Here is a 12,770-nt window from a genome sequence, read left to right on the forward strand (position 1 = left end):
GTATGTGGTTTATAATAAAGACCATGTGCATCATTAAATGAATGAATCTAAAATGTAGATTTTTGCTTATAATAGTGACCGGAGGATGTATAACATTAATAAATGGTTGGATGAAGGATGCTCGTCAAAACTCTTAAGATACCAACAATGTGCTCAGTTAAAAAATAAATGTAAATAATTAAATAAAAATCTATAAATGAGATGATTTAAAATACGAATCACTCCTAACAACACACTTTTTTTTTCTTGCTAAAAAAAAAAAAACAACACACTTTTTTTTTTTTGGTAGTGGCCGGGGTTTGAACCTCAAACCTTACATATTTTATGCATTGTCCCAACCAACTGAGTTAAGCTCACGAGGACTTTTATTTTATTTTAAGGACAGCAACGACACACTCTTGAATATTGTGGGCGTCAATAATTTAAATAGAAATAATTAAATATAATCTATAAAATGAGATGATTTAAAATAGAAATTACTACATTTTCATGTGCACTACATGTGATTGGTTTAACTATACCACTAGTAAAAACACACTCTTGAATATTATTGATGTCACGATTTTAATAAATAATGACAGGAGTTTTATTTCAAAAATAAATAAATAATGACAAGAGTAATTAAATTAAATAGAGTGATGTCAAGTTTAATTAAGATCACTCTATTTGAAAATCTATTTGTATGACAATCAAATAGACAACCATGTTTTTACAAAGAAAAGTAATTAACATGAAAAATAAAGTAATAGAAAGATAAAGTAAAAATATAATGTGAGTATGAGAGAGAAAATTGTCACAAAAATTGTTATAAAATGTTCTGTACAAATATAATTTCTCTTCTTTCTACTAAGCAGATAAGCCTTATTATTTATTTGATTTGATATGTAGTTGTGAGAGTGGATCTACACCCACAGTTGAAAATCAATTGATAATCAATTAACCAATTAGGATGCTATCATGATATTCTCACATAATATCAACTTTTAGGGTCTGTTTGGAACAGTTGATTCCCTAAGGAAAGAAAGCATCAAGGATGGAATCACAGATTTTAACAACCTTTCCATCCTTTGGTTGCACAAGAGAGAGCAAGGAAAGAACATTTTTTGGTGGGTCCCACATCTGAAACCTTTCCTTCTCAAATTGTGAAGAAAGCACGAAGAAAGCATGCTTTGGGCATCTAACATGGTAAAATGACAAAAACAACCTCACTTATCAAGAATTAATTTTCTAAAACAGTGCATCCTCTTTTTTTTTTTTTTTTTTCTTCAATTATATTCTATTTTTTAAATATAATGTTCCATTTTTTGTGCGAGTATTGTTCCAAAAAAAATCTATGGTAATTTTTTATGGATATACATCATCAACTTTTATCACTATATATTTATACATAAATATAATGGTCAATATATATGTCCATATTAATACAAGGGTATTTATGTAAACTAATAATTATATATCTTTCTTTCCTTTTACTTTCTTATCACTTTCACTTATATCAAACAACTAAAATAATCATCTCCCTTTCTACTCATTTTCATTCCTTTATCATTCTTTCCTCTTACTATCTTTTCTTAAACTTTCCTTAAGGCCCCATTTGAATTAACTAATTTACGAACTTATATATATAATAAATAAACTTTGAAGTATTATTTATAAGTTTTTGAATGTAGTTTATGTAAAAATAATTTAAGATGGTACAATTTTTGTTAATAAAAACTTATAAATTAACATAGCTTATTTATTTACATAAACTATTTTAAATAAACTTAAACCTAAGTTAATCCAAACAGCCCGAGTCTAACATGTCAAACTTTTGAAAATGATTAGACCAAATTCTTAAGTAATTACAAACAAATCATTTGTGTTATGATCAAACCTTTTGATTTTGCGAGAAAGATAGTGTTAATAATTTAAAGTATCATCTAAAAATAAAAGTAAGTAAATTATGATTTATGAGTCTTACTAACCAGTACCCTCATAGCAATGGTTAAGAAATTTACAAATAGAAATTTTATTTTGGAAATATAAGATGTTACTTTAGATACACAACTTTTTCATGAAAACTTACCTGTTTTGCATGCTTAACCATTGCACTTGGGCACCGGTTATCATTCTCCATGATTTGTTTTTTCAGTTAGGTTTGAAACTCAATTGCTCCGATTTACCAAACTCAACCACTGCACTTGGTATGACCAAGTTCATTGAGATAAGAAATCGTATTAACTATTGATTGAATTGAAATCTTATCCTTCAGAAATCGTATCCTTTTTAAACCAGTATAGCATATTCCTACTATAATATTCTTACTTTTATCCTAAATTATTTAAATTTATGCGGAATTTGGAACTAATTTCCATATGACCAAATTTACTTATAGCCCATTGAATGTTTCATCCTTTTTAAACAGATTGATTATTTACTCTATAAAATATTCAAACTCTATGCACCAAAAAAAAAAAAATTCAAACTCTTGTTAATGAATACTTAGGTCAACAAAAGTTCATGTATTTAGACTAAAATTTTAATTAAATGCATCAATTTTTGTTGACCCAAATTTATTTTATAAATAAGATCGGAGATAGTATATTTATATTTAATTAAAAAGTAGTATAAAAAGAAAACTTTATGATGCATGCGGGGGAACGTTTTCGACATTTGGTCTGATGTTGACTGAATACTAACCCGAGTCAAAACAAAAGAACTCAATACCAGCCTTTCCATTTGCACATTATTTAATTATTACTATATTTAGATTTCCACCTCATGCAATCTTATGATACACCACGTGGATCTTACATAAAATATGTAACAAATTAAATATATATAATTCTATAATTGCACCAGTTATTTAAGGAAACTGTCTCGAGGTGTATACATCCCGGGAGAGAAAGAGATCAAAATAATTTTAAAGGAGCTCGTTTGGATCTGTATCTGAACTTTTTCCTAACATAAAAAGCGCAGCTACAAAATTTGAAGAGTTTGAATTTTGCGGTAAAAGTACGTTTGAAATGATGATTAAACGTGAGTCTCTAGGTGTAAATAAGAAATCGAACACATATTAAGCCGATAATATGATAGAATGAGAGATGAAAAAAAAATAAAATGTTGAATGAATTGAATGTTAGAAAATATGAAGTATACACATATTATTATTGTCGAGGACAATGATATAATATACATTTTTCATGTATGTACATGGTACGTGATTAATTGAATATTACCACTAACTAACAAACACACTCTTCAATTCTGTCATCCTCATTCTGTGTGTAGAAGCACAATTTTAAAATAAAATTATCATTGTTAATTTGTTTATTTATTATTAATTTGCAACTTGGTTTTTGACCATAAATATTAACATTAACCACACTTTCCATGTAGGTAGAAGAAGAAAAGAAACAACTCTTCTACTTATATATAAATATAAATATATTTCTCTCATATCATATAGTGATCACATTTATTGAATGAATGAACAATGAAAAACTCTAGAGAGATGAGTAAGGAGGTGGCAACACCATTGCTAAGAAAGAGTGATGACCATGGAAGTGATGGAAGAGTTGAGATTGAGAATACATTCATTCAAGAGTTGAAGAAGGTGAGTTTCATGGCAGCTCCAATGGTAGCTGTAACAGTTTCACAATATCTTCTTCAAGTGGTTTCTCTTATGATGGTGGGACATCTTGGTATACTTGTTTCATTCTCTGGTGTTTCCATTGCCATGTCTTTTGCTGAAGTTACTGGCTTTAGTGTCCTTGTATGTTCTACTTCTCTCTCTCTCTCTCTCTCTCTCTCTCTCTCTCTCTCTCTCTCTCTCTCTCTCTTTCCTTTTCTTGTTTTTCTTGGATTCAACTATCAATCCAACTAGTTTGCATCTCTAAGCTTTGTATTTTGTTTTTATTTGTTTGAAGCCTATTTTTCTTCTTCTGATTTTTGTTTGGATTAGGAACATAATCCAAAATGTTTGATTAGTACTTTGTAACAGTAATAAACAGGATCTCATGTGAAAGGTATATAATGCAATCCTAACAAGATCAAAGAGTGACAACTATCTATTTGATTCTTGTACAGTAGAAAAATAGCATAGTATCCTATTGAATATAATGAGTGAAGATACAACTTGATCATTCTCAATTTTCTTGTGGGTGAATTCAATCTCTAACAATAAATAAACACAAATTAGTATGACATTTTCATATTCGAGACAAATTAGTCCATAAATCGTTGTATTAGAGGGACTAATTTGTCTCCAAAATGAAAATATGAGGACTAATTTGGATTTATTTTTTGTCAAGTAGTACTGAATTCTCCTAGAAAATTATGAGGGTTGTATATAAATGGTGAAGACTATAGAGTAGTTGGGTATGGTTGGTTGACAACACTTATTTTCTCATTGATGATGAATTGATGATGTCCTGTTGTGTGACAAGATCCTACACGCAGAGTTGAAATAAGGATTTGTATACCATTCATTTGGAGAATCCTAAATTTTCTGTATTTGTACATCTCAACGATCTAACGGCTCAAGTTTTAGGGAATGAATTATCTCCACCATTCAAACCCCTTAATGTCCCTTTTGTATATTCATTTTTTTGAGGGTCCACATTTCACAGTCATAATGTCACTTGACATAGTTCTTTTTCCTCGTCTAAATATTTATACCTTATTTAATGAATTTAATCTAACTACTAATTTTTTTTTTTCAAATTGTGACTGATGTTTTAGTATCAATGTCGTGTCTGGTGTGTGTGTCATCTGTGCTTCATAGTATAAATATAATGCTTATGCTTATTATGTGTTTCTTGTTTGCATTGTAGTTGGGAATGGCTGGTGCATTGGAAACACTATGTGGACAAACCTTTGGTGCAGAGGAGTATGGAAAACTTGGAAACTACACTTGCTGTGCAATATTAACTCTAACTGTAGTTTGTTTCCCAATATCTCTTGTGTGGATATTCACAGATAAAATACTACTGTTTTTAGTCAAGACCCTGGAATGTCTCATGTAGCTCGCGAGTACTGCATATACCTCATTCCCGCTCTATTTGGCTATGCACTTCTTCAAGCGTTGATTCGCTATTTCCAGACTCAGGGAATGATCTTTCCCATGGTTTTTAGCTCAGTATCTGCTCTATTTTTGCACATTCCTATTTGTTGGATTCTGGTTTTTAAGTTGGGATTAGGACACATTGGAGCTGCTTTAGCTATTGGAATTTCTTATTGGTTGAATGTGATATGGCTTTGGGTTTATATTAAGTACTCTCCATCATGTCAAAAAACCAAGATTGTGTTTTCTACTCATGCTTTACATAACCTACCAGAGTTCTGCAAATATGCTATTCCTTCTGGACTCATGTTTTGGTAAATTATAAAACAATGCTGCTTCATTTCATTTTAATTTTCTTCTACTAATTTCAATTTTCATACAATATTGTGTAGTTTTGAATGGTGGTCCTTTGAGATTCTTATTTTAATTGCCGGGCTTTTACCTAATCCTCAACTTGAAACCTCGGTTCTTTCTGTCTGGTGAGTCTAATCAATTTCAATTTATAATGCATTGTCCTAAGGGTGAACTATGCAATGTGATCTTCTTTCTAATTTAATCTAAATTAACTCTTGCAGCTTGAACACTACCTCATTGCACTTCTTCATTCCATATGCAATTGGAGCTTCTGCAAGGTTTGGTTTGGTCCATACACATAATCCTAACAATAATATCATGTGATATTGCAAGATCTTCTGTTTTTGATATCCCCCATGTCATGATGTTTGTGTTGTTTTTGCAGTACTCGTGTTTCAAATGAATTAGGAGCAGGAAATCCAAAGACAGCTAAGGGAGCTGTTAGAGTGGTTGTGATTATTGGAATTGCTGAGGCAATTATTGTCAGCACTTTCTTCCTTTGCTTTAGAAATATTTTAGGATATGCTTATAGCAATGATGAACAAGTTGTGAATTACATTGCGGATATGGTTCCTCTTCTTTGTGTTTCTGTTAGTGCTGATAGTCTAATTGGAGCTCTTTCAGGTCAGTTTTATCTTTTATGTTATTAATAAGCTAGTCTTTTTGCTTAATTATTAGACTAATCTCTCAAGTAGTGATCTCTCAAGTATTACATTTTCTTAGTTTCTAAACTATATGAAATCTGCTCTAATATATAGTCATTAGGATATATGAAAATCTTTCATGTTAGTCTCTAAAGTTGTGTGAATATAACAATAGGGATTAATGAGACAAATTTTCATTTACTTTCTGAGGGATTTAGATTTTGTTGCAGTTAGAAATCAACAGTACACATTCACGTTTTTAGGGATGTCAGTGACTGTTGGATCGAGATCAGACGATCTAGATTTTAATGTATATTTTGGACCGTCTAATCTCGATTCATCGACTACAAATATCTTCATTCTAAAAACATTATAGTTATATTTGTTACTTATATAATGAATGTGAACTGCAGGGGTTGCTAGAGGAGGTGGATTTCAAGAAATGGGGGCTTATGTGAACCTTGGAGCTTACTATATTGTGGGAATTCCTATTGGTTTGTTATTAGGTTTTCATCTAAAATTAAATGCGAAGGGATTGTGGATGGGAACTCTATCAGGATCTGTTTTAAATGTCATTATACTATCTATTGTAACTGCATTAACTGATTGGCAGAAAGAGGTTTGTTTTCTTATACAAATACATAAAACTTTTTCCAAATTGTGCACTTTTTTCTTTTCAACCACATTTGTTTTTTTGCAACAATTGAGGCAACTTTTGCATGTGATTGATTGCATTGCAGGCAACAAAAGCAAGGGAGAGGATAATTGACCAGTCAATAAAAACTAACAACACATTGGTGGTGGCATGAAAAACAAAGAAATTAATCATGATAGGAAAAATAGAGAATTGAGAGTGCTTTTCATAATTTTGCTTATACAGCTGTTGTATGGTTGTTGAAGTGTTTTTTAATTTTTCATGAACTAACATCTAGACATATTTTGGTTGTACATGTGATTTTTGTACTGGATTTGTATTTGTATGAGAAATCTGATCCTACAAATTTTGAGAGCACATGCTTTGGTACTACATTAATCAAGACAGATTTGTCGTGTGCCCATGGCTTATGATGATATATATATATATATATATATATATATATATATATATAAACAATCCACACCCTTTGTTACATCTGGTCTTTCCTATAAATAGTGATTGAATTGATTACAATAAAATAATTCAATGGATAGATAAGGTAAAATTTAATATAATTATAGTTGATTATTGAAAATTAAAGGGAGAATATTCCTATTTAAAGAGAATGATTGATATCACAGATATGAAATAGAATGATATGGAACGATCTAGATGTTTTTATCATCATCATTATATGTTTTTTTGTTGACTTTTGACTAAAAATTGATGTTTGTGTTCCTGAAAAAATCGTGGCGCGACTTAGAGAAACCGTGACATAATTTGGTGATTTTTGAAAATAAAAAAGATAGATGTTGTTGGAAAAATTGTGGCACAATTTGAAAAATAATCATGACACGAATTAATATTTGAATATGACAGAATTGAGAATTGCATTTCAAGTTATAAACAGTGTTTTTTTACAAAAATTTGATTTTGATTAAAACTAAAAATATAAATGTTTGTTGCTTTCAAGTTATAATAAATCAAACTAACCATGATTATCTATTTCAATAACACCAATAATATAACAAAAAAAAATAATAATCTAAATTCTTTTTATGACACCAACAACAATCTTTATTATATAAAAAAATTGTTTAAGGGTATAATGAGATAATAAAAAAAGTAAGTATAGATATACTAATCTAGTTTGTTAAATTTTTATTTGAATTAATATTTGAATTTACTCTTATCTATTTATTATATGTGTTATTTGTATTGAAAGTTGAGGGTACTTTTAAAAAGAAAAAAAAAGACAGTTCAAAAGAGGCGAAATATATTATTTTCTTTACATATAGTATAATATAGATTATATACTACTAATAAGGGACATACATTATTTTTTTTTTTAGCGTGTAACATATTTTTATTGTGTAACATATATATTATCATTTAAAAAGCGTAACAAACTAAATGAGTATATTTATACTTAATTTTTTATTATCCCAATTATACTTTTAAACAACTTTTTCTATAATAAAGATTGTTGTTGGTGTTATTGAAATGAATAATCATGTTTAATTTGATTTGTTTTTTTTTTTTTTGACAAGATGTTTAATTTGATTTGTTACAACTAGAAAGCAACAAACATTTATATTTTTAGTTTTAATCAAAATCAAAATTTCATAAAAAATACATAGTTCATAATTTTCAAATTTTAGCGCAGTAGAAAAAGCGGAGTGCCTGTCTTTTCGCTAGTGTAGTGATATATAAATGAAGTTACTATACTACAACCAACCTTGTACCTATAAAACCATTGTTGTTTCTTACGTGTCTCTTCATGTATCTCGAGGCGCGGTTGGAGTTGCACCTCCACATGTTGATCACGTGGAAGCCGCATAATAAATGATGTTAGACGAAATCGAGGAAAATCGGAATATTGCTTTTCCTCGAAGTACCATACTACTTGCTATTGAGAAAGACATGTACTCCCTCCGGTTACTATTACAATCAAAACTCCACTTTCTAGGTACATTGAATAATCTGTTGTTCGCGGATGACTGAAGGATAACAACCTGCAAAACAATAAAACAAAAGGTAAAACCTGAGGCGTGACAATGTCACTGGACTAAGGAATTATAAGCATAATTGCGCAACTCCCCCAGAATACAACAGGTTCCTCTCGGCGGTAATCATACCGAGGCTATCAAGACACGAGAAATACACACACTCAATGACTCATGCACTTAGTATTTTTGTAAGAAAATAGAAGGGAGAAAGGAAGAGCAAAGTATTTTTTTTCTTTCTGTGTGTCCGTGAATGCAAATTTTTATGATATCATATAGAAAGAAAAATATTTTTATGTTGGATAACCGTTTCTCCTCCATAAAGGCAATATAATATATTCATTAAATCATACTATATATAAAAGTTGCCCCAAGCCATCATTTTAGCCCTAATTAAACCTAAACCCTAGAGAATAAAATTCCTGTTTTAACCCTAACTTAAACCTTAATTACGAAACAGCTATAGTAACAAATGAAGAGAAAAAAAAGCCGCGAACAACAGAATAGAAACCAAATTATGAGAATAACCACATCTCTCTCTCTCTGTTATGCATGTTTTCTTCTCTCTCGCCCCCACTGCTCTCATATGCTTCTTCAATCGATCTCAGGTATCTTAGTTCATATACTCTTTCCTTTAATTAATCGATTCACTTTATTTTCGTGGTCGCACGCTACACTATATGGCTCGAATTTCATTTTTTGATTCTGTTTTCAGGGGTTTTGAGGGGATAAACATGATCTTTTGATAGTTTAGTAAAAATTTGATTTTGAGTTTGATTTTATATACCCAGAGACCTTTTTTTTCCTCATTTATTCTCTTCTGCTCATATCTAAATCACTCTTTTTTCTTTTGCCCAGATCTTCATTTATGACAAGTTACAAACTTAACTCCGAAGATACAGGTAATTCCATCACATTCTCCATGGTTCTTTTATTTTTGCTTTTGTCCCATTTCAGTTTATTTTTCATTTTTTGAACAATGAAATTAAACTTAATCTTATTCTTATTGTGTATGCAGAAATTTGTGCTTAAAGCGAACATATGGGATGGATGCAACCATAAAGTCAAGAAAATCTTGCAGAAAATTGATGGTATGCACCTATTAATATGATTTATTTACATCTTAAAAAACATATTATGCTTTCAATTGTTATTATCCGAAGTTAAACAAAACCAAACTGGAGTGTGCATCTGTTTCTTATATTGTAGGCTTTGTGAATCAGTTTTTCCACTTACTTTTGCCTCCCCCATCTGTTTGATATAATGCTTTTATGAACTGTCACCTATAATTTGGCTTATATTGTGATTTGTGTGTTTTGGCTGCAGTGATATAATGCTTTGATTTGTGTGTTTTGGAATCATGCCTCAGACAATCTCTAATATGTCCTTAGTTTGTTTATTGTTTGTTCTTTATAACTTCTCTCCACTGTTGAATCAACGTCGCCAAATGTTGTATCAAATTTGGCACTGATCTCATCCGTCAAGATTGTTGGAAAAACACTATAATTCTTTTATTCCTTCCTCTGTTTTTCTCTTTCGAAGTGCTCAAAGCGGCCGGCGGCGGCACCAATTGAAGGTTTATTGTTCCTTTCTTTTCTTCTAAAAAATTCTAAAAATTACATTTGGTGCTAATTTTTTTTTGACAGCATAATGTGGATGCACCGGTAAAAGAGGAATAAGACGTATATCAATGAAGAAAACAATTACTAAAAAGAGGTTTTATCAGTTGTTTCATAATTGTTTTTTAGCTTAGAACAACAATGATATGGGATGGTGCATTGCATTTTTGCGGTCTATTCTTTTTGTTTTTAAAATATATTTAATAAGGTTGCTTCAAGTTGAGCCCTAAAGCTTATAGTTAGTAAAGGTTCAGATAGCATATATTAATTACTCAAAATATAAAAGAAAATGTTCATCAGTAAGGATTATAATAAGAATATGGGAAGGAGTTGAGTTTAGTTCAGGGTTTTGGAGCAACTACTGTTTGTTTGAGGGCTGATGCATTTTTGTACTTTTCTGTTTCGGCTGCAAGTTTGTTTCAATTCTTTTATCGTCTGCTTGGATTTGTTTTCCATCTGTGTTTGTGCTGCTGTAGTTTTGTTTTGCAGGGTTATCAATTCAGGTTCATTGTTGAGGCTGTTTTGTTGTCCTGCTGCAGTTTCGTTTGACATTGATTTTTTAGCCAATTCATTTTGTTTCTAAAATAAATTTATTAAGGTTGCTTCAAGTTGAGCCCTAAAGCTTATAGTTAGTAAAGGTTCCCTTAGCATATATTACTCAAAATATAAAAAGAAAATGTTCATAGTAAGGATTAGAGATTTCAAACTTGATTTTGAATTATTTTCCCAGTTATGCAAGCAAGTGACTTTGAAATGCATTTAGTATCACCTTGCTTCTCTCATATCTACTCTAATTATTTTATATGATATGTGTAGTGGCCTTCATCTTTTGTTTAGTCTATTCAATTAATCTCTTTTGTTATATTTTTTTTTTTAATTATTGAGTTTGTTTTATCTTTCCATATATCATATATATATATATATATGATGAACGCACATATCGTTAAGGGTTTAGAGGTCATTATGAAAGTGTGCGAATGTTGAATGAATGCCAAAAGGGTTTGGTTGTATATAGTCCCTTGCATATATAAAATATGTTTAGTATCCCTTTCGGTTGATAGCTTTTAATACTAATCAAGTTACCTTCTAAAAATTCTGAAATAAATATGGTTGAAGTGAAAGCAAAATTTCTTTGGTATCCCTTTTCTGGTTTAAGTGGAAACGTTAGTTTACTAATATTTTCATAGTTGAATGGCTGGGGCAAAATTCTGAAATAAATATGGTTGAAGTGAAAGCAAAATTTCTTTGGTATCCCTTTTGTGGTTGAAGTGGAAACGTTAGTTTACTAATATTTTCATACTTGAATGGCTGGGGCATATCACATATATTTCATACTTGAATGGCTGGGGCATATCACATATATTTTATATATCTGTTTTGGCATTTTATTGTTTCATCCCCCGTGATTTTGGCTTATAGTTACGTGTTTTTTCTTCAAAAAGTCTATGGTATGCATAGTTTGTTCCCTTTCAATGTGAGGGCAACCCTTTTTTCAGTTGATTCTTTAGTATGCCTTTTTAAGTTGATAGACTTTTATGCAACACTTTGATGTCCATGCGGTGTCCCTTTTAATTGTTTTGGTGGGAAAACATTCCTTGGCCTAACATGAGATGAGAGTATTATGAATTTGTTGTCGTTGGGCAAACGAATCTTATACATTTCTTTATGATTTGTTTGTCTTTGTTATATACTCAAGATTAAATATGGGTTCTGCCATGTAGTTTAATGATAGACTCACTTTTTTGTCAAATTCATCTTTGTGATCATAGTGATTTTGTATTAATTGTCATAATGTGGGCTGTGTGACCATAGTGCCTTTTAAAGGAAAATCTGGAGTAAGCTTGATTATGAGTTTGTATAGAGGGCTTGGTTTCTACTAATTGAGTTATTGAGGGAGTTTGTAACCTTTTGGTTTCATTGTGCAGTGAAGAAAAAATATGAAAAACATGAAGTTGTGCATGAAAGGTTGTTTTAAGTCATACGCTGGCACACTCTTGAATCCTTGCTGCAGTTATGCCTCTTGGTGTGTTGATAATGAAGTTGTGCAGCCTTCTTGAGCAATGCAACAACGGTTCTGTCATTTACTACTATTTCGGCTTGGTTTTGTACTTACTGATGTTTGAGTGATATGGCTGCTTAGTGTCACGTTGTAAAATTGATGTGGCATAGACATGTAATGATTATACTTTATTTGTTTTGTATTGTACCAATGTTTTTTTTTTTTTTTTTGATTTGGGGAGTGAGGAGTCTTTAATTGGTGTAGTCTTGACTGAATGGTGTTACTCTATTAGAGTTGTTTTGTATTGAAGACTTTGTACCCGTTTTTTAAAATATATCATCTATTAAAATAAAATGTGATCTTAATAGGCTTAATTAAATGAGCAAGCAATAATATGACAGAAATTTTTCTTTTTAGTTTTTGAAAAATAAAGTAATGCTTCAAATTGTTAGATACTACCAAAA

At 30.5% G+C, this 12,770-nt stretch overlaps 1 protein-coding gene and 1 long non-coding RNA gene across 2 annotated transcripts; both read left to right on the top strand.

The window, feature by feature from the left end:
* Nucleotides 1-3,445: 3,445 nt before the first annotated feature.
* LOC146911800 (protein DETOXIFICATION 9-like) lies at nt 3,446-7,057 on the top strand. The gene is made up of 7 exons (XM_085717883.1): nt 3,446-3,757; nt 4,818-5,361; nt 5,440-5,526; nt 5,623-5,679; nt 5,787-6,025; nt 6,459-6,664; nt 6,786-7,057. The coding sequence occupies exons 2-7, from the start codon at nt 4,997-4,999 to the stop codon at nt 6,852-6,854; spliced, it is 1,023 nt and encodes a 340-aa protein (XP_085574009.1). The 5' UTR covers nt 3,446-3,757; nt 4,818-4,996; the 3' UTR covers nt 6,855-7,057.
* A 2,091-nt stretch (nt 7,058-9,148) lies between these two features.
* On the top strand, nt 9,149-12,638 carry LOC146911801 (uncharacterized). The gene is made up of 4 exons (XR_015014628.1): nt 9,149-9,296; nt 9,547-9,590; nt 9,707-9,779; nt 12,233-12,638. It is a non-coding gene; the product is annotated as an uncharacterized LOC146911801 (long non-coding RNA).
* Nucleotides 12,639-12,770: the final 132 nt, after the last annotated feature.

The sequence above is a fragment of the Medicago sativa genome, chromosome 6, assembly GCF_051527215.1.
Source record: "Medicago sativa cultivar Bolivia chromosome 6, Bolivia_mono, whole genome shotgun sequence".
Taxonomy (NCBI): domain Eukaryota; kingdom Viridiplantae; phylum Streptophyta; class Magnoliopsida; order Fabales; family Fabaceae; genus Medicago; species Medicago sativa.

What these genes read in the sequence shown, in the direction of transcription:
- LOC146911800 (XM_085717883.1), top strand. Translation starts at nt 4,997, where the DNA reads ATGTCTCATGTAGCTCGCGAGTACTGCATATACCTCATTCCCGCTCTA. An exon ending in CCTTCTGGACTCATGTTTTG is followed by an intron (nt 5,362 to 5,439) that starts GTAAATTATAAA and finishes AATATTGTGTAG; the next exon opens with TTTTGAATGGTGGTCCTTTG. An exon ending in GCAATTGGAGCTTCTGCAAG is followed by an intron (nt 5,680 to 5,786) that starts GTTTGGTTTGGT and finishes TTGTTTTTGCAG; the next exon opens with TACTCGTGTTTCAAATGAAT.